The sequence below is a fragment of the Heterodontus francisci genome, chromosome 13 (genome assembly GCF_036365525.1).
Source record: "Heterodontus francisci isolate sHetFra1 chromosome 13, sHetFra1.hap1, whole genome shotgun sequence".
NCBI classification, from domain to species: domain Eukaryota; kingdom Metazoa; phylum Chordata; class Chondrichthyes; order Heterodontiformes; family Heterodontidae; genus Heterodontus; species Heterodontus francisci.
Genome location: NC_090383.1, coordinates 23,846,320 through 23,868,850, shown reverse-complemented (window position 1 = coordinate 23,868,850; position 22,531 = coordinate 23,846,320). Strand labels below are relative to the sequence as shown.

Here is a 22,531-nt window from a genome sequence, read left to right as displayed (position 1 = left end):
TCCTTTCTTCACTCCAGTAACAGTTTAAAATCAATGTTCATGACAAAATTAATGTACCTCATCTTGGCAGGTGGAGGCCTAGCGTGACAATAGACAATTTCTATTTGAGGTAGAATAAATAGAGCTATTAAAATGGTAGTTTGACCATCTTCGCGAAGGAACTGAGGGATGGGTGATGAATTGTTGTTTTCCCAGCGACACTCCTATCCGATGAATGTTTTTATATATAGAAAGTGTCTGAGGGTTTACAGTTCCTGTGAAACTGTAGGGCAGCTAGAAATCAATAATTCTTAAAAGAAGATTGATGAAGTAATCTCCCATTTCAGTGCTGAGCATCCAATGTATGTATTTATTTTTGAGGTGTTGCTATCGAAATATGTTAAATGATTAAGCTTAATCCTAAGTAATTAAAAAAAATATGTGTTAGCAAAAATGCCCCCCCCCAGTCTCGTGCACCCCCCACCTCTCTCTCTCTCTCCAAGAAGTTTTCTCTGCAGTGATTTTCCAACAAAAAAAATACTTTGGCCAAATACTTGTTAACTCTTGAATGAAATGAGAAGATGTGGAATGATATTAGTTGTCTCTATACTGGCATCCCAAATACGCATAGACGGCTGTTGCTGGGATCTTCCTGGAGCAGTTGTTTTCAGGCGGCATCGAGGATTTGGCAGGTTTCCTACGAGAAATGCGGCATCAGGGGTTTCAGCTATCACACACTAAATTTTCAGGTTTCCTCAGAGGTGGAGAAAATATGTGCTGGGTGTTTCTCACAGCAGGCTACCACCCTGACTGACTCAAAGCAATATTCAAATTAAAACCAACTCTTTGACCACCATAAATCTTGACAGGTCTCTTCTCTGTAAACAACTCCCATAGTCAGAAGGCACCTGCTGTTTACTTAGCTGAAGACATGTGACTTCCAGTAAGTGGTTTTAAACAAAGTCCTTCCAGTGACCCTTTTTAAAAAAAAAAGAAAAGTCCAGCATCTATGGAATCGCTCTTGTCCTCCAACGGAAATCATTTCCACAATTGGAGTTATACAGCACAGAAACAGGCCCTTCGGCCCATCGTGTCCGTGCTGGCCATCAAGCACCTACCTATTCTAATCCCCTTTTCCAGCACTTTGCCCGTAGCCTTGTATGCTGTGGCGTTTCAAATGCTCACCTGAATACTTCTTAAATGTTGCGAGGGTTCCTGCATCTACCACCTTTTCAGGTAGTGCGTTCCAGATTCCAACCACCCTCTGGGTGAAAACATTTTCCTCCAATCCCCTTAAACCTCCTGCCCCTTGCCTTAAATTTATGCCCCCTGGTTATTGACCCCTCCGCCAAGGGAAAAAGTTTCTTATTTAACCTATCAATGCCCCTCATAATTTTGTATACCTCAATTCTAAAACACGAGTCCTCAAAAAAATATAAAAAAGTGGAAACACTTTCATAACAGTACCATGAGATCTTTTACGACCACCTGAAAGGACTGGGGGGGTGGGTGGTGCTTGGGTTAACATCTCACCTTCCACATTGCAGCACCCCCTCAGTACTGCACTAGCGTCTCAGTTTGGATTTTGTGCTCAAGTCTCTGGAGTGAAACTTGACCCCACAACCTAGGATCATGTGAAGCAGTCACAATCTGAAGAGGCCATTTTAGTGTAGGTGTTGAACAAAAATAGTTCTGCTTCAGTATGGGGAGACAAAGTCAGTGGGACGCTTTAACAGTTTTTGGTAATCTCTTACTAGCTCCCACCGAATGATGTGGGCTGCCATTTGCAACAAGTTGCCACACGCATCTTGATTGAGGAATGCGAATGAGGACAAATCTCTATATTTCCTGTCCATTTTATACTTGAAAACCCTAGTTTGATCTCTTATGCAAGGATAATTTATAAAGGTTCCTGCATGGTAGGGTAGGAAACCTACAGAAATTCATTGTGCTCATGTAGGAATTGAGGACGAATAAAAACTTTGATCGTCAGACTGGCGGTTAGTGAATTGGTCACCTCCCAACTAATCTTGAGGGATTGGAGGGCTATTCTGAATGAAGTATAACTGATTAACATGTACTGGTTTGTTGACCTATTTTATTTTTCTGTACTATAATGAATTTTAGAATGTTAAATAGAAATGTTCTAGTAGGTTGCTTTTTAAAGTCCAGTTTTCTTGTACTCCAGTTTGGTTAGGTGATTAAATTGCAAAACAACTCCTTTTTGAGTTTGAAACTCAATTCTTTGCATTTTCTCAAATAAATAAGTTTGTTCTAAGAAGATTTTTTTTAAAAATGAGGGATTCAATAAACGTTTCTATGTGTCTGAGTTTGTTTGTATGTTGATTTCAGCTACCCCAGAGGAGGTTGAGCCAAAGTACGTCAGGGGAACCAAACAATATGGCCGCCGATCTATGCCGGAATTCCTGGATTCTGAGGTCGAAACTACAGGTGATTTGGAGGAGCCGCTTCTTTTTAAGGCAGCAAAAGACGAACTATTCGTACAAAGCACGAACAGAAGGCATTTGAGACGCTCAGCATCTCTGGAAAGTGTGGAGGTTTGTCCGATTTATCCTTTAGTTTGAGTCCTGGCTGACTTCACATCTTCCATCCTTTGTAATTGCCTGTACCCTAACCCACATCAAGCTCTGTTCACCCATCATCCCATGTGCTCGCTGACCTATGTTGCCTTTTTTGTCCTGGTCCAATATTGCCTAAAATGTTAAATTCTCCTCCTTGTTTCTACAATTGATTTTGATTTAGATTTTTTGATTTAGAGATACCGCACTGAAACAGGCTCTTCGGCCCACCAAGTCTGTGCCGACCATTAACCACCCATTTATACTAATCCTATACTAATCCCATATTCCTACCACATCCTCACCTGTCCCTATATTCCCCTACCACCTACCTATACTAGGGGCAATTTATAATGGCCAATTTACCTCTCAACCTGCAAGTTTTTTTGCTGTGGGAGGAAACCGGAGCATCCGGAGGAAACCCACGCAGACACAGGGAGAACTTGCAAACTCCGCACAGGCAGTACCCAGAATTGAACCCGGGTCGCTGGAGCTGTGAGGCTGCGGTGCTAACCACTGTGCCGCCCGTGCGGCAATGTTCAAAACCCTCCAGCACTTCACCCCCTCCCTACCTCTCTAACCTCTTCCAATCCTACAATTCTCCGAAAGCTCTGTTCCTCTAACCCTGACCTCTTGTTCATTTCCCAATTCTTTTGTTCCATTCATTAGCGGACATGCCTTCAGCTGTCTAGGCCCTAAGTTCTGAAATTCCCTCCCTAAACCTCTCCACCTCTCCTCATTTTAAGATGCTCCTTTAAACCTACCTCTTTGACCGAGTTTTTGGCCACATATCCTAATTTCTCTTTATGTGGTTTAGTGTCGAATTTTGTCTGGTTACGATTCTGTAAATTGCCTTGGGATGTTTTACTGTGTTAAAGATGCTATATAAATGCAAGTTACAGTTGTCATTTATTTTCAATTAGTCCCATCTTATTTCCTTTTTCAAAATTTTGGCCCTTCCCATTGGGAATAGATTCACATAATTTCCTTTTGAAAAGCTAGCAGTGTTATGAACATATGAACAATGATCAGAGGATTAGACCTGGCTGTGTCCAATGTGTTTAAACAACCTTAACAAACAGCACTTATATAATGATACTAACCTAAGAGAAAAATCTTCTGAGCAATTAACAAGGCAGGACGGATGGACACTGAATATGAAAAGGACAGAAATTTAGTGAGGGAGATTGAAGGCATGGTCAGTGAGTTTTTAAGGAATCCTTTTGAAGGTAGCACGGATGAGTAACCTTGGGAACTAATCCCAAAAAGTAGAGATGTAAGTCACTGATGTCCAGTGAGATCAGTTTCAGCTGTGATGATCCCTATAGTGGAATAGTCTTACAATTGGTGCTCAGGGGTACAAGATGACTGCTTTCCACTGACCATTTGTACCTCTGCATGAAGCAGAAGAAAACTAGGGAGTGGAAAGGTGATTTCTCCACCGCCCCCCCCGATTCTACTGCTCTGGAGACGGACATTGGTGGGTAAGTCTCTACAGTGTACAAATACTTGTTATAATTGTTCTGTGTTTTGACATTGTTCAGGTGCTAATGAGTCTGTAACGGTTCAGGTTTAAGCCGTCTGGTGTATTTTAGTATTTTTTTTGTACTTTGCTATCTCTTCGAAAGAACACTCGATGCAGAATAGTCTCTGTGAATAGAACCTCAGTACAGCTGAAGCTATCCTGCTTCTGTAGATGGCAGGAAAATGTCTGCTCCCTTCCATAAATGAAGGAGTGGTGCTGGCCACTTCGAGTGATTGCAATTTGAAGTTAGTAAATTCTTTTACTGGTGTGGAAGACAACCCTGTACTCAAAAGATTAACAAGTAGTTTATATTTCAAGGTTGTGTAACTGGTTCTCTTGAATACAGCCCTTTCCTGTATGTGTACAATTGATTAAATAATCCAGTAATCTTTTGATCAACTAATCTTTGGGGATAAATGCTATAGATTTTTTTCAGTGTCTCTGTTTTTAACTTTTCCAGTACCTAGAGAGTGATCTGACTTGTGTTCTGCCACAATCATAACCAAAGGAAATTTATTTCCCTGTGATCAGCTAAAGAATGTATTCACTGTTTCATGCTGCTTTCCATTCAAGCTAGACATTGGTTCTCCTGTACTGGAGAATTTACTGGAATGAATTCCATGGTTTCTTAGTTACAGATTTTGTGATACGTTACAAACTATAATTCCAAAGCTTTGTGGTCAATTACTTTACCATCTTGTATATCTACCATACATCATACTCTATAATAAAGAATTTTTCTTAATGCTACAATATGTACAACAACCATAACATATAATATTCAAATCATAGCTTGTTCACATTTTAATTTGGGTCTGCTCTACTTTTCTCCTAAACCAAATGGAAAAACTTTTTTTTTTATATGTTCGTTCATGGGATGTAGGCGTCGCTGTCAAGGCCAGCATTTATTGCCCATCCCTAATTGCCCTTGTGAAGGTGGTAGTGAGCCACCTCCTTGAACCTGTATACTTGAGGTGCAGATACACCCACAGTACTATTAGGGAGGGTATTCCAGGATTTTGACCTAGCAACAGCGAAGGAATGGTGATATTGTTCCAAGTCAGGACGGTATGTCACTTGGAGGGGAACTTGCAGGCGGTGGTGTTCCCATGCGCCTGCTATACTTGTTCAATGTGGTAGAGGTTGCAGGTTTGGAAGATGATGTCGAAGGAGCCTTGGCAAGTTGCTACAGTACATTTTGTAGATGGTATACACTGCTGCCACTCAGCACCGGTGGGAGTGAAGATTTCAGGAGGTGACTAGGATGTCAGTCAAGTGGGCTCCTTTGTTCTGGATGGTGTTGAGCTGCTTGAGTGTTGAAGCTGCACTCATCCAGGCAGTTGGAAAGTATTCCATCATAGCCTGACTTGTGCCTTGTAGATGGTGGGCAGCTTTGGGGAGTCAGGAGGGGAGTTACTCATGCAGAATTTCCAGCTTCTGATGACCTGTTGTAGCCACAATATTTATATAGTGGGCCCAGTTAAGTTTGTAGGAAAATAGGAACAAAGGAAATAGTTACAGCAGTAGGCCATTCGGCCCATTGAGCCTGCTGTGCCATTCAAACAGATCATGGCTGATCATTTACCCCTCCGCCATTTTCCTCCACTAACCTCATATCTCTTTATGTCCTTACTATCCAGGATTCTGGTTAATGGCAAGCCCCAGGGTGTTGATGGTGGGGCATTCAGCAATGGTAGTACCATTGAACGTCAAGGGGAGATGGTCATTGCCCGGCACTTGTGTGGTGCAAATGTTACTTGCTATTTATCAACCCAAGCCTGAAAGTCATCAAGGTCTTGTTGCATGTAGGCACAGACTGCTTCAGCAGCTACGAATGGTACTGAGCACTCTGCAATCATCAGTGAACATTTCCACTTTTGACCTTTTGCGATGGAGGGAAGGTCATGAGGAAGCTGAAGATGTCTAGGCCTGGGACGCTGCCTGGGAACACCTGCAGCAATATCCTGGGCTGATATGATTGGCCTCCAACAACACAATCATTTTCCTTTGTGCTAGGTGCTTCCCTACCATCAATTCCCATTGACTTCAATTTTGCTAGGGCTTCTTGATGCCACAGTTGGTCAAATGCTGCCTTGATGTCAAAAGCAGTCACTCTCCTCTCACCTCTGGAATTCAGCTCTTTTGTTCATGTTGGACCAAGGCTGTAATGGGCTCTGGAGCTGTGCGGCCCTGGCGTAACTCAAACTGAGCATCGGTGAGCAGATTATTGCTGAGCAAGTGCCAGTTGATAGTGCTGTCAATGACACCTTCCATCACTTTGCTGATGATGGAGATTAGACTGATGGGCTGGTAATTGGCCAGATTTGATTTTGTCCTGCTTTTTGTGGGCAGGACATACCTGCCCAGTGTTTGTAGCTTTACTGGAACAGCTTGGCTAGAGTGTGGCTGGTTCTGGAGCAGAAGTCTTCAGCACTACAGCCAGAATGTTGTCCGGGTCCATAGCCTTTGCTGTATCCAGTACATTCGGCCATTTCTTGATAACATGTGAAGTGAATTGAATTGTCTGAAGACTGGCACCTGTGATGCTGGGGACCTCAGGAGGAGGCCGAGATGGATCGTCATTCGGCACTTCTGACTGAAGATGGTTGCAAATGCTTCAGCCTTGCCTTTTGCACTGACCTGCTGGACTCCCCCATCATTCAGGATGGGGATTTTTGTGAAGCCTCCTCTAGTTAGTTGGTTAATTGTCCATCACCATTAATGACTTATGTGGCAGAGCTGCAGAGCTTCGATCTGATCCATTTGATTGTGGATCATTTAGCTCTGTCAATAGCATGCTGCTTCCACTTTTTAGCATGCATGTGGTCTCAAGTTGTAGCTTCACCAAGTTGGCATCTATTTTTAGGTATGCCTGGTGCTGCTCCTGGCATACTCTCCTACACTTCTTATTGAGCCAGGGTTGGTCCCCTGATTTGATGCTAATGATAGAGTGAGGGATATACCAGGCCATGAGGTTACAGATTGTGGTTGAGCACAATTTTGCTGCTGCTGCTGCTGATGGCCGACAGTGCGTCATGGATGTCCAGTTTTGAGCTGCTTCTGAATCTACCCCATTTAGCATGGTGGTAGTGCCACACAACACGATGGCGGCTGTCCTCCATGTGAAGATGGGCCTTTGTCTCCAAAAGGACTGTGTGGTGGTCGCTCCTATCGGTACTGTCATGGACGGATGCAGCTGTGACAGGCAGATTGGTGAGAATGAGGTCAAGTAGGTTCCTCCCTCTTGGTTCTTTCTCCACCTGCCGCAGGCCCAATCTGGCTTATACGTCCTTCAGGACTCAGTCAATAGTAGTCTGGAGTCAGTGTTGAGGCCTCCCAGCGTCACTCCCTCCTGACTAAATACCATTGTGCTGCAATCTCTGTTTGAACGGTGATGGAGGAGTTTGTCAATAAGTATGATTCAGGCTGCTGCTTGACTCGTCTGTGGGATAGCTCTCCCAATTTTGGCGCAAGTTCCCAGATGTTGCAGGGTCGATTGAGCTGGATGTGCCTTTGCCATTTCCGATGTCTAGGTTGATGCTGGGTGGCCTGTCTGATTTTTTTTTTTCAAGTATTCTGTAGCAGATGGGTTTTTTACGACAATCTGGTAGTTTCATGGTCATCATTACTGCGAGTAGCTTTTTATTCAAGATTTATTAATTAATTGAATTTTCCCCAGCTGTTGTGGGATTTTATCTCCTGTCTCCAGAGCATTAGTCCAGGCCTCTGGATTACTAGTACAGTAATGTTATCACTATGCTACTATTCCTCATTACATATCGATATATAATGGCTTTATGACCTCGGGATGTCCCAAAGCACTTGAAGTACTTTATGAAGTTGTAGTGTAGGAAATGCAGAGAATGTTTCTTGGTGATATTGGTCAAGGGATAAAATGGGCCGGGGAGAACTCTCCTGCTCCTCTGCAAAATACTGCTGTGGGATCTTTTACAGCCACCTGAGAGGGCAGATGGGGCCGTTGTTTAACATCTTATAGAAAGACGGCACCTCTGACAGTGCAGCACCCTCTCAGAACTGTACTAGAGTGTCAGTCTAGGTTTTGTGCTCGAGTCTCTGGTGTGGGACTTGAACCCACAGCCTTTTGACTCAGGAGAAATGTTACCGCTATGTCTTGATGACACCCTGTTGTATCTTTAATTTGGAGAGCAGTTCTGTGACACTGGTCACCCTCCTGTACCTTTGCTCATGTGTGAGCTTTGACTGTGAATGTCATGGGACTATTCCATCGCTGTGCAGTCCAATCCTCTGTTCACCCATTGTATGCTGGTAGTCACGGGACATAAATCCAGAATGGGAATCTTTGTCATTTCTCCTTTTGCTATCCTGTACAGCCCCTGCAGCACTGGCTGAGATCAGTTAATTCAACAGCGATTTCCCCCTACAACAATAACCTGCATTTATATAGTGCCTTTAAAACGACCCAAGGTGCTTCACGGAAGTGTTATCAGACAAGACTTGACACTGAGCCATGGAAGGAGATATTAGGACATGTGCTTGGTCAAAGAGGCAGGTTTCAAGGAGGGCCTTAAAGGAGGGAATACCAGACCTCAGGGTCTTGGCAGCTGAAGACTGAATGCCAGTGAAAATCAGGGATGTGCAAGATGCCATAATTAGAGGAATGCAGAGATCTTGGATGGTTGGGGGTTGGAGGAGGTAGAAGATAGGGAGTGTGACTAATTTCAAGGAGTTAGCACAGGCATGATAGCTGAATAGACTCCTCCTATGCTCTATGTCTCTATAATTTTCTGTCACCACATCACCCCCACCCCGCCCCCACACCTCTCCACCCTTGGTGAACTACCAGCGTCAGGGATTCATTGTGATCAGTACATGAATGCAGACTGTGAGGGTTGCCTGGTCACAGCTGCTGAGTGGAACGTTTGCCCCAGTGTTCCTCAACTGTTAACTGTTGAACTTATTGGAATCATTTTCTGTTACAGAGCCTCAAGTCTGATGAAGAGCTTGAACACCATAAAGAACCTCTGCATGAAACCTTTGAAGCACAAGGTGAAGGGATTTTTTTTATATAGTGTTAACTTCTGACTGTTACCTTTTTAATCCATGAATAACTTTCATTTTATATAGTGTCTTTAACATAGTAAAATGTACCAAGGTGCCCTATGTGAACGCGGGAACAGAAGTGGGCCACTCAGCCCCTTGAGTCTGTTCTGTGTAGGAGCATGATCAGATGAAATTTGGCACCGAGCCAAAAAAGGAGATATTGGGGAAGGTGGCCAAAAGAGGTAAGTTTTCAGGAGGAGAGAAAGGTTGTTAGATAGAGAGGTTTAGAGAGAGAATTCTAGAATTTAAGGCCTGCACGACTGAAGGTGAAGAAAGTGGGGGATGCACAAGAGGCTAGAGTTCGAGGTACACAGAGTTCTTGTAGGGCTGGTGGAGGTCACAGTGTTAACGAGGGGGGCAAGGCCGTGGAGGGATTTGAATATATGGGTGAGAATTATGATTGATGTGTTGCAGGATCAGGAGCCGATGTAAATCAGCAAGTTCAGTGATGGGTGAAAAGGACTTAGTTAGGATCTAAATTCAAATGACATAATTTGCAAGTGACCTCTGGAGTTGTTTTGTGTCATTTTATTTATCGTAGTCGATTCAAATTCTATTTTCTTTGTGTGCCTACTTTTTTTGGCTTTTCTTTACTCAAACTTTCTGTGAACTCCTCTTGCTGATCACAACAACATGTGTTTCAAGTTAATCCTGGCTGTCTGTTATCTCTTCACAAAATAATACTGGCCGCTGGTGAGAGCGAAAGGTATGAAACAACTCTCCAAGTTTCTTAGTAATGACAAAGATCTGTCCTGTTAGTTGCTGGAAGACACAACTATGTAAACAGATAATGGGTTGACCTCCATTTATTCTTTCCAACTCTATGGGTTGGATTTTATGTTGGGCGGATGGGAGCTGGCCACCGATGTAAAAGTCGGTGGCGAACCAGCTTCCACCTAGCCTGGAGATCTGTCCCACATTTTACGGGTCCCCATGCTTTAATTGTTCTGAGGCCAGGACTTCCACCTGCTTGAGGGAGGAAGTCCCGCCTCATTGAGCTGTCGGCCATTCAGTGGGCCGGCAGCGCCACCAGGAGCGGTGGCCACTGCTGGGACTTCAGCCCAGCCGAGAACATGGAACCAGGATTCCAGGTAAGCTTGGGTTGCCTCGCCGGGGGTAATCGGTCGGGCCCTGGCGTGGCAAGGGTGATTGTTTGTTTGGGGGGAAGGGGGGGGGGGCATCTTGGGTCCTGGGAGTGGTTGGGGAAGCGGGGGCGGCCCTCAATCGGGCACCCTGTGTATCACCCCTCCCCCCCCCCCCCCTCCCTGCCCTACGTAAAGTGGGGTGGAGGCAGGAGCAGGTCGGGAAGGCCTCCCGGAGCCTCCCGTTCCATTTTAAGCCACTCCCCCGCCACCATCTGGCTTGTTGGGTTGGCGTAAAATTCTGGCCTATGTTTCATAAATTAATCTTGCCCAGTCACTGGGAGAATAAGCTTAGACACTGTTTGAGAATGTTTTGTCCTTTACCAAGTACTGATAATTACAACTAGTGATGTTGCTTAATATTGAGATATCTTCAGGCCAATAATGTTACTTTACTGTAAACGTATCTCCTTTTAAAAAAAAAAAATCTGAGTAATATGTATAAATTATGTATCCTAAATTATGAACTATTTACATAACCTATCTTGTTAGAAATTATTTTTTACAGCCTTCCCAAGTTTGTTTATTCCACTTGCCTCTTGGGTATTCCAGGTGTTAGGACTGTAGCTTAACTTCTTTTCAATTCTGTTAACTTTGCTCTAGTAACCAAGAAATGCTTAGCAGTGTCCCAGGGAGACTTGAGGCATTGCTCCCTGCTGTCCTCCTGCCGCTGTTGCATTTAATCCTTCCTCTTGATGTGGCTAAAACTGGATTTGTCGTGTGGAGAATTTCAGACAATAACATTTCGGCTGTTATTGTACAGCACTGTGCAATTGAACACTAACTTAGTGCACCACCAGCCCCAGTGTCTTAATGGATTCAATTATGAGGATAGGCTGCATAAAATTTGGGTTGCATCCCTTGAATTCAGAGGTTGAGGAGTGATCCAATGTTTAAGGTAATAAAGGGATTCAGTGGGCTAGATAAAGAGAAGTTATTTCCTCTGTTGGGGGAATCAGAACAGTGGTGCATAACCTTAAAATTAGAGCTGGGTGATTCAGAGGTGAAATCAGGAATCACTTTTCCATGTACAGGGTAGTGGAAATCTGGAAGCCTTTCTCAAAAAGGCTGTGTATACTGGGTCACTAGGAGCTTTCAAGATCGAGAAATACTTTTGGTGGGCAAGGGTATCGAGGCAAATGGAATAAAAGCAGGGAAATGGAGTTGAGGTACAGTTGAACCATGTCCTAATTGAATGGTGGAAAAGGCTTGCGGTGCTGAAGAGTCTGTCTGTTCTCTTACACAAAATAAAAAAAATTGTTTTGCCCTTATTCAGTAGGGGGTGGTGAGGTGCAAAGGCATAGGAACAGGATGGAGGGAAATGCCATTGTGATAAACCTCACAATATTTTCACCAATGTAAAAGCATACTTGAATGTAATGAAACTTGAAAGGTATATTTGGTTTCCTGATGATGCTCTGATTAGACATGATCTAGATGCATTAAAATTAATACAATTAATCTGAAATAAAGACAGAAAATGCTGGAAATACTAAGACCTGCTGAGTATTTTGCATTAAAATTAAGTTGTTTAATAAATAGAGTTTGCAAAATATAAGTCAAATTTTTGGGGATATTTACTTTTGTCCATAAGGAATATTAAAGTATGCAGAAGCAAAATACTGCGGATGCTGGAAATCTGAAATAAAAAGCAGAAAATGCTGGAAATGCGCTGTCCACAGATGCTGCTTGACCTGCATATTTCCAGGACTTTGTAAAGTATACAGTTTAGACTTTTTATATGGAGATAGGGATGACTATAGATTTTTCTCTAAGTCCAGTATTTAAATTCCATCTGCTGCTGAAACCCTAATGCATGTCTTTGTTACCTCTGACCCTGATTATTCCAATACTCTCCTGGCCAGCCTCCCACCTACCAGCCTGTGTAAACTTGAGCTCATCTAAAACTCTGCTGCCCATATACTAACTCGCACCAAATCCTAATCACCCAACATCCCTGTGCTAGATGAACTAGATTGGCAATGCCTCGATTCTTAGAATTCTCATCTTTGTACTTCAATTTCTCCAGCCCTACAACCCTCCAAGATCTCTGTGCTCCAATTCTGGCCTCTTGCGCATTCTCAATTTCCTTTGCACCTATTATCCTTTGAGAAGCAAGTTAAACTGCAATGAAATATTACTCTGGAGTTCCACAATGCTGTATGTCGTGGATTGTACCCACAATGTGCAACATAGCCATGGGAGTAGGTGGGTACAGTGGTGGGGGGGCGGGGAGGGGTAGTTCTTGTTTGTTTCATGACCTTTGTGACTGTGATACACCTACATAAACCAACTTAATTTGCTTTTGAAAGAAGATGATTACAGTAGTAGAGTTAGAGGAAATAGTCAACCTATTCATCACATGCAAAATTTTTTAAATGGTGGAATTATACTTCCATTTGTTTTATTTTTAAAGATATATATCAAATTTACACAACATATTTTCAGCTTTGGTTTCTTGGATTAATGAAGTGATGTGAGACATGTATTAATAACAAAATTGAGTACAAAAGCAAAGAAGTTATGCTAAACCTTTATAAATCATTGGTTTAGGCCTCAGCTGGACCATCGTGTCCAATTCTGGGCACCACACATTAGGAAGGATGTCAAGGTGCCGACGGGATCTATCATTAGAATGCTATCCGGAATGAATATCTTCAGTTCGATGGAGAGACTGGAGAAACTGAGGTTGTTCACCTTGGAACAGTGAAGATTAAGGGGATAATTATTAGAGGTGTACAAAATTATGAAGGGTTTTTTGAGAAAAATACTGTTTCCATTGGCAGCAGGTTTGATAACCTAAAGAGACAGATTTCAGGTACTGTAAATGGCAAAAGAACCAGAGGAGAGATGAGAAAATCTTGTGCACAGTGAGCTGTTATGATCTGGAATACACTGCCTGAAAAGATGGAGGAGGCAGATTTGATTGTAACTTTCAGAAGAAACTGGATATATGCAATATTTGAAAAGGGAAAATTTACAGGGTAATGGGGAGTGTGACTAAGCACATTCAAAGAGGCACTGCGACCGTCTGTGTACTTCTATGACATAGTTTTGGAATGAAATGGTTGTTACTCTCAGCAAAACATTCTTTCTCTCAAGTTTTCTGAGAATTGTAAACATTGCTCAGCACTGTTTATGTTTAAAATTCTCAATTAGGTCAGTTGAGCAAATGGAATGCCGATGGCTTTGACAGTCCCAGCAGGTCCTCCACTCCTTTTCCTGAAGCTACAGAGAACCATGTGCAAGCTATCTGGGATGAGTTGGGAGTAGGGAAGAATGGCTACCTTAACAAAAAGGAATTGGCAACAGTCTGCGACAATATTGGCCTAAAAGACCTCAAAGGCGAAGTATGTGTGTTAATCTCAACCTAATTCACCCTTACTGTAAATATGACATTGTTGGTAACATAGTGTTGATACACTTCATACATCAAAGTTCTTTCTTCAGTCTCCTTGTATGGCAAAGCTCTTTACATCAAAAAGGTGAGCAGGAGAATTGCTCCCAAGGTCTTGTAATGCTTTCATATAATCAGCTGCTAAATGGTTGGATAATGAGTTAACAACTTCTAATGATACTTATTGATTAGATACCAAGTTAATAGCTAAGCTCTGGGAAGATTGCTAGTTCATGAGAAATTAGTGGGCTGGATTTTGTAGTCCCGCTTCTGGGAGTGGCGGCGGACGTGGAACATGACGGCCGTACCCCACGGGACCTGCGCCACTGCGAATACGCGGCGGGTGGCCACTTAACATAGTGATGGTGGCCGCTCCCCCCAATCATATGGTGGGGGTGGCGTTGGTGATGCCGTTCACAGCGTCACTTGGTGCAGGAGCAGGTGCTGGTGCCATTTAAAAAAAGTTTGCCAGCCCTGTACATAGTACAACGTAATGCAGAATTTAGTTATACACTAAACCATGCAGAAGTGACCCCTTCCCACCCCGCCCCCCCTCCCCACCGCCCCACAAATACACTAAATCATGCAGAGTTGATCCCTTCCCCGCCTCGGTGGCACCAGCTTCTCCTGGGTGGGAAAGTGAAGGTGTGTGAGTGCCGCACAACGAGCTCAAGATTGGGAACTGAAGGTAAGATCGCTGCGTATTACATTTAAATGAATGCAAAGAAGTAATTACCATATGGAAAGCAGGGTCCCGTTGCAGAGCAGTGTAAGTGTCGCCATGGGGGCCTTGCCGCCCCCGGGGAGATCAGGCCCGGGAATCCGGTGTTAGGTTCCAAGGCGGCCGCTGCTGCTCTGATTCTCCGGCTCCCCCTCCCAACCACGAAACCCGGGCTGGGAACAAAATACAGCTCAATATGTCTGTGCCTGTGGATGCTGAGGTTCAGAGTTTGTGTACCCCAATTTAAATCTGCAAGATTGCCTACTTCAGAAATGTGGCCAAAATTGAAAGATGCCAACTACTGAAAGCCAAGGTGTAGATGCTGGTGGCACAGCTTTATCCGACTGTGAGGTACACGAGCAGCCCAGTTTAACTCACTTTTAACAGGATTATGTTAAAAATTCTAATTCAGTTCTAAGGTCAACATCATCTTTAACATTAACTTCCGAACCTGTAACCATGTGAACTCCATGTGCTCTCCACCTCTGTGGTCTCTTCCATTGAAAATGGGAATTTCTGACCATTTCCTTGTCTCCCTTAGCATTCACATATTCAGGCCTACTTCCAGTAACACTGCCCTAACTTGCACCTCTGTAAAAACTGCTCCCCAGCTTCCTTGCCAATTCACTGTCAACTCTAACTTCCCCATTCTTCACCTGTTGTGACAAATGCTGCCAATGACCTCCTTCACGTCTTCCAATGCGGTCATCTCACCTGTCTTCTCCTTTGTCTCAAAGCTCCCATCTTCGCTTCCTTATGTCTGAGCCTTAACGCTGTTCCCCTCTCCACTGTCAAATCTTCCTATTATTGCAGGATCATCCTGGAGGGCAAGAACAACCCACAGCTGCTTTTATCTGAAAGTTCTCCTTCTCAAACCCTCATCCCCGCACCCCCACCCCTCACCCATGCCCTTACATTGCTCCCTCCATCTTTGGCTCTAAAGCCCAAGTGTGAGGAGCTCACTGATTTCTTTATCTCAAAGATTGAGACCAATTTTGCAGTTGCCTCACGGTCCAGCTGCTTCTCCCTACCCTTACACCGACCACCTCACTCGTCCAAACATGGCATCCCTGTCACTTGGCAACTTCTCTCCCTTCACCCTTTCCAAGGTCATCTATTCCAAGAGACCACGTTCTGCTCCTTAGATAACCTCCCTACAAAACACCTGACCATTCAACTATTTTTCTTAGCCCTGTTGTTTGCTCACGTTTTAACAACTCTCTCTGATCAGACAATGTGATTTCTCCTTTCTACACTACCACTGTCGCCCTGTCCTCAAAACACCCAGTCTTGGCCCGTTTTTCACTCCAGCTATTGCCCAATTACTAACCTGTTTCTTATCCATGTCTATGACCCTTGATGTCTTATAGCATCCCAGCTATATGCTGTCCCTAGATTTGAAAGTACTCATCCTAGTGTTCAAATCCTGTCATGGCTCGCACCTCCCTATCTCTGTAATCCTCCATCCCTACAACCCTCTCAGATCTCTGCACTTCCGAACTTTAGTCTCTTGCACACCCCCACTTCCTTTGCTCCATCATTTATGCTGTGCCTTCAGCTGCTTAGGCCCTAAGCTCAGGAATTTCCTCCCCAAACCCCTCTTCCTCTCTCTCCTTTTAAGTCACTGCTTGAAGCCTATCTGACCAAGCTTTTGGCCACCAGTTCTAATATCTCTGATGTGGCTTGGTGTCAAATCTTGTTGCATAATGCTCCTGTGAGGTGCCTTGGGATTTTTTTTTTTTTGCGAAGTTATAGGCCCCAAATAAATGCAAGTTGTCGATGTTGTTGCTATCCCTCCCACAACTCCTTGTTTGAATATCTTCAGTTTTCTTTTTGCGCATAGCCCTGGTCAAAGTTTCCAATGATATCCTCTGTGACTGTGGTCATGATGCTTTATCAGTCCTTGTGCTAAATGACCTCCCAGCATTGTTCAACTTGATTGATATGCTACCCTCCTTCATTGCTTCTTATTCTTCTGTTTTAATAGGACTTTGGTTGCATGGTTCCACTCCTAATCATCCCAATGGCACCACCACATCTCCAGCAATTGCTTCTCCAGCTCTTGTTTGGTCACTTCTGGAGTTATGCCCTTGGCCACAGCTTCCTTCTCATCTACATTCTGTTCCTTGATGGCATCATCAGTATTCATGGCGTCATCTTCAACCCATGTTCTCCTTAAGCCCAGCTCAATTTCTCCATATCTCCCTAATCCCACAATCATCCCATGCTGTCAGACTACTTGTCTGAGGTTATGCCAATGGATGAGCTGGATTTCCTCCACTGGCCACTGGCCCAGATTTTTCCTACCAAAATATGGCGAGTTCAATGGTGCTCAGCTGTTGTTAATGTGTAAATCGTCCAGCAACTCGTGGCGTGGAAGAGATACCCTGCGAATTGCGAAGCGCCATAAATTGCTGGACGATTTGTGCTACTTTGTCAAAAGCCTTGCAACAGCAGCTGTCAAGAACTTGCTGCATTGGTACATTGATTGCCAAATAAACTCTGCAGAAAGTTAGGGCTGCTACTTAATAGCATAAGTATCTTTTTAATGAAGAAATTTATGTTCCTGCCATGCCATTGAACCTCTCTGGTCCAGAAAGGGAACAGTTTAAACTATGGAGTCTCATTTCTGCCAGTGGCAATTTGCTCTTGGAGATTTTTAAAATTTAACATGTGCTAGTGTTTTACTTTCTCCTCTTTCTCACTTTTTTAATCCAATCTCTCCCTCTCTTTATTTCTCTTACTGTACTTGATTTGACTCTAATTTACCCTATTTCCTTCTAAGTTTTTCCTCTGTTTGTTTCTCAATCCTTAAATCTCTTTGATTGAGGATATAGACTGTCGGTCCCCATGTTCACCAAACTCCCAGTTGCCCTGGCCTCACTGTTGTCAGCTTGCACTTACAGCAAATTAATAGCGCAAAACATTTTCAAACTGAAGGGTGAGGGGAAATAGCTAACAGGGCATGCCACAAAATGTTCTGCTCCAGCAGATTCTGGTTCAATGTCTTTAGCCCCAGCAAAACTCTTCAGCCTTACTATTGATTCTGTTCGCTTCCCTAGCTGTTTGCTTAGGCTGAACCAGACTGCACACAACCAGTTTGTGTAGGGCTGAGCTTCAAACTCTACAGTCTAGCTAGTGCTTGCTTCCACCTCCACAGCATGGCTTCCCTGCCCCAATCTTACCCACAACCTACCACCAATACCCTTTATCCCTTCTCGATTATACATCTCCAGTAGCATCCTTAATGATCTCCTTCCCTACATTCGGTCTCCTGACCTCTTTACAACCAATGAAGTACATTTGAATTGTAATCACTGTTGTAATGTAGAAAACATGGCATCCAATTTGCTGCCACATAAATTAGTGTGATAATGACCAGATAATCTGTTTTTTGGGAATCCTGATTGAGGGATAAATTTTGGCTGGGCTAGAATAATGGCATGGATATTTTACATCCACCTGAGAGAGCAGATAGTGTCTTGGTTTAGTGTCACATCTGAAAGACAGCACTTATGGCAATGCAGCACTCCCCCTAGTATTGCTGCACTATTGCTGGAGCTCCATACAAAGCCCTGCTTGTTTATCAGACATGTCCTTGTTGATCAAATTGGCCCTCTGTCCCCAGTGGATTGAAATTTGAATCCTCACCCTGAACTCACAAATTCCTCTACAGACTTGCCTTACCCTACCCCTGCAACTTTCTCCATCCCTTCGGTACCCTCCTGCCTGTTGCTTCCCCCAATCCTCCCTTGCATCTGCTACCTCCCCTTCCAACCAGCACTTCCACTTCCTACTATGTCCACTCCATCCTAGGTGGCAGGGTCTTCAACCATCCCCTTGACCCAATTCTTTAGAACTCGCTCTCTACCTCCCTCCCCCACTTTTAAAAGTCTTTGAAAAAGCTATTGTTTCGAGTAAGCTCACTCTTCCTAACTCTTCAGCAAAGGCTTGTTTCTTCACTCTCAGGTGGATGCATTTTGAAGAGTGCCTGATCTTTAATTTATCCCTCAACCAACACACAAAACGGATCTGATGATTATAACTTGGCTTTTTGTGGGAGCTTGTCGCATGCAAATTGGCTGCTATGTTTCCTATATTACAACAGTGACTGCACTTCAGAAGTACCTCATTGGTTGTGAAGCACTTCAGACCGTCCTGAGGTCATGAAAGGTGCTAAATAAATGCAGGTCTTTCTAAATTACTTGATTCTGTTTTGGTTGATGAGATTATTGGTGTAAAGTCTTATTCTGTACTTGAGGTGTTTTGTGATTTCCCCCCCCCACCCCCCCCCCAACCCCGCACAGGAAGTTTCTGATCTGTTCAGAAAGCTGGATGAAGATGGCGATGGAAAAGTGAGCCTTAATGAGTTTCTTCTTGGCTTATTTCATCATGGACCTGTGACTTCAGTCCCTTCTACACCACACAAGCAGAAATATCGTCGAGCTGTCCATCAGGTTAGACAGCTTATGGTAGAGTTCTTTTGTTAAATTTGTTTGATATATAAAGTCAAGCTTTCTCTCCTTTGTTTTTCCAAGTGTTTCACCACTCATTTCTTCAACATGTGGCTGCAGATCTTGGCAGCTTCATTTTTTCCACCTTGCTCCCATCCCTCACATACTGCCTCCCCTTCCCACCCACTTCCTATGACCCCTTTGCTACCATTGCCACCCTTTTCCCACCTCTGCTTCCTACTAACTGTCTCATGCACTGTTTTTCCTAACCTCTCACTATTCCATCACTCATCCTGATGCTTACTGCTCCATTTCTTCACCTCTCCCATCCCCATCACCCTCACATTGCTCACACGCCCCGACTATTCTACTCCTCTGATCCCTTTTCCCTGCCCTGCCCCATCAGCCAAATCTGACCCTTACTCCCTTACCTCAACCAAAACCCCCACTTCCCTATCTCAGTCCTCCCTGTAGCCGCCTTGTTTCTCAGCATTATAAGAACATTGAGCTCTAAAGGAAGCACTTTTCTATTTTGAAAAGAAACGATCGGTTTCATAGTTTGATAGGGTAGAAAAAGGAGTTCGTTAAAGGACCGTTGGGACAGTTTCCCATGTGGAACAGGAATAGCGGGCCTGATGGGAAAATGACCTAAGGCAGGGCAGACGAGGCCTGTTGATGCAATATCAGATGAATGGGACAACAGGGAGGTCAAGTCATGTTAACTAACACCTACCTGTAGTGGAACCGAGAAAAATGGAACTTGGAGACTGAGCTTGGAGGAGCAGCATTGCAACCTAATGTCGGGAGGCTAGAAAGGCAAGACCATTTTCAGTGTAAAAGCAGTTCTAGGCGTTACAGCTGGACGTGACTTCTAAGCATAGTTGAATCATGATACCAGAAGCAGTGTATATTAGATAAAATACCTTTTGTAATATAATTAAGTATATCAAATATACCTGTGTATATATACCTGATAGAATCAAACAGTACAGAAGGAGGCCATTGTGTCTGTGCCAGCAGATTGAAAGAGCTATTCAATTAGTCCCACTCCCCTACTCCATCCCATAGGCCTGTAATTGTTTTTCCTCAGTTATTTTGCTTTCCGATTTAATGTGAAAAGTATTCATTGTAAATTAATATACAATTGGAATGCGAAATAGGGCTAATAAAAGTTGTGAAATTCTTAAACTGCATGTTATAAGCTATGTTCTCTTCCCTTTTTCAAATCCCTGATGTTGCAGTTAATTGAAAAAATGTTTGATTTAGATTCTAAAATCGATTATAATATACTGTAACTTTCTGAATGTTAACGAGATCTTGTGAAAGGGGCAGTTCTTATGTTTGGCAGTTTCTTAGTGACGAAGTATTCCAGGAGTCTGTGGAATACAATTTCTAGGGAGTCAGCCTTGGTGACTGTATTGCATGCACGAATAATCAATTTTTTTTCTCCTAGACCTTTGATGAGAACAGAAGTAGAACAGCATCTTTGATGTCAAACACTGGTGGTTCACAACTGTTTTCTGGTCTTGATGATGGCACTGGTTATGCATCACCTGAGCAAATAATAAACATGTGGCAAGAAGACGGAATTAAAAACAGTCAGGAGATATTGGAGGTGAGGCAGAGCCCTTGTTGACCGTTGATAAATTTAACTTTACTCCCGCTTTATTGTCCACCTAAACTGTGGCTCAGATTATCTGGTCATTGTTGTCTGTGGGATTTTGCTGTATGCAAATTGGCTGCTGTGTTTCCTACATTACAACAGTGACAACACTAAGAAGGGACTTTATTGGCTGTGAAACGCTTTGGGAGATCCAAGAGTCATGAAAGGCACTGTACAAATTCAAGTCTTTTTAAAAATTTAATTCCAGGAATTCTCCTTTTTTCCTTCAAAAGAAAGGAAATTGCATGTTTGGTAATTATTAAAATTATGTATTTTCAAACAATTTCAATTATGACATTTTTGACCTAAGCTTTTGCTTTGCAGATGGTAAATACTTGCTGCTGTAATTGGAATTTATTTTCCTAAATTGTTTGTTCGACAAATGTTTTTGAATCATTCTTTTAAAAATTGAGTAACTGCTTTCTACTATTAGAGAGGGGTGAGGGGAGAAGCAACTTATTTAAGAAACCAATGGCTATACTTGTTTACTATACGAGAATTAAACTAACACAAAAGATGTGAGGCATCCAATACAATAGGTATATCTACAAGAATTAGCTTGTCAGTGTGAACAAGAATTCCAGTGGTCTTTCTAACTCATGTTGGCTGGACTTAATTTGGGACAGAGTAGAACTGTGCTATCATAGAAAATTGCAGTGCAGAAAGAGGCCATTCGGCCCATCGTGCCTGCGCTAGCTCTCTGAAAGAGCTAACCAATTAGTTCCACCCTTTCCCCAGAGCCCTGAGATTTTTTCCTTTCCAAGTATATATCCAATTCCTCTTTGAAAGTTACTACTGACTTTTAGTGTAGCATCATTTTGCAAGAAATGTCACCACTAGCTGCATCATTTTTATTTTCATTTAGTGTTGAAATTTTGGGTTAATTTTTTTTGTTAAATATCAGTTGTAGCGTGAAAGGAAGAAGTTATCTTATGTAGATCGAGAGATTTATTTAATGCTATTTATACACTGTTTCATTTTGTACTTTTTCATTTGGGCATAAATGTGTTTTGAGAACTTGAGGGAGGGAGTAGAAAAGAACCAACTTGCAAAAAATGTTTTTATTTTGGCTATCTGGTGAAAGTGTCACTTTAAAAACACAATCAGGAAGGATGTTAAAACGGACATAGAGGAGATTGTGTTCAGAAAGTGCAGAAACCAAATTTCACCCACACCTCTGTTGCTGCTCTTAATTTTTGATCAGAATCTATCGGAGCTTTTGGGAGTTATATCATGCTCACTCATTTTAGCTAACGATGCTGTTTATCATGCAATAAATGACAGTTGGCGGATCGAACAGCACAGAAGGCAGACATTTGGCCCTCCATACCTATGCTGGTTCTTTGAAGGAGCTATCCAATTGATCTCAACCTGCCCGTTCTTTTCCCATAATTGTGCAAATCTTTCCTTTTTCAGGTATATAAACAATTCCCTTTTGAAAGTTATTATTAAATATGATTTCACCACCCTTGCAGTGAGTGCATTCCAGATCATAAAAATTCACTCTATAATAAAAAAAATTCTCATCTTCCCTCTGGTTCTTTTGCCAATTATCTTAAATCTGTATCCTCTGGTTACCCAATCCTCCAGCCAGTAGAAACAGTTTCTTCCTTATTTACTCCATTAAAACATCTCATAATTTTGCACACCTCTATTAAATCTCCCCTTCACCTTCTCTGCTGTAAAGGTATATGCTCTTGGAGATGCACAATTTTATGAAAACTGGATCCATTGTTCTGATGCAGAAATTTCCCCATTTCTCACTCTCTCTGTCTCTGTGTGTGTCTCTGTCTCTCTCTCTCTCTCTGTCTCTCTCTCTCTCTCTATCTATCTCTCTGTCTGTTGCTCTCTCTGTCTCTCTCTGTCTCTCTCTCTGTCTGTTGCTCTCTGTCTCCCTCTCTCTCTCTGTCTCCCTCTCTCTCTCTGTCTCCCTCTCTCTCTCTGTCTCCCTCTCTCTCTCTGTCTCTCTCTCTCTCCCTCTCTCTCTCA

The 22,531-nt window shown here is 43.0% G+C and overlaps 1 protein-coding gene across 1 annotated transcript in view; it reads left to right on the top strand.

Moving 5' to 3' along the window:
• Positions 1-22,531, top strand: part of ninl (ninein-like) — a 145,368-nt gene that overhangs the window by 15,603 nt on the left and 107,234 nt on the right. The window contains exons 5-10 of the mRNA XM_068045670.1: positions 2,332-2,537; positions 9,045-9,111; positions 13,467-13,657; positions 18,733-18,882; positions 20,333-20,494; positions 21,747-21,958. Coding sequence (XP_067901771.1) covers positions 2,332-2,537; positions 9,045-9,111; positions 13,467-13,657; positions 18,733-18,882; positions 20,333-20,494; positions 21,747-21,958 — 988 coding nt within the window. The remainder of the gene's footprint in view (positions 1-2,331; positions 2,538-9,044; positions 9,112-13,466; positions 13,658-18,732; positions 18,883-20,332; positions 20,495-21,746; positions 21,959-22,531) is intronic.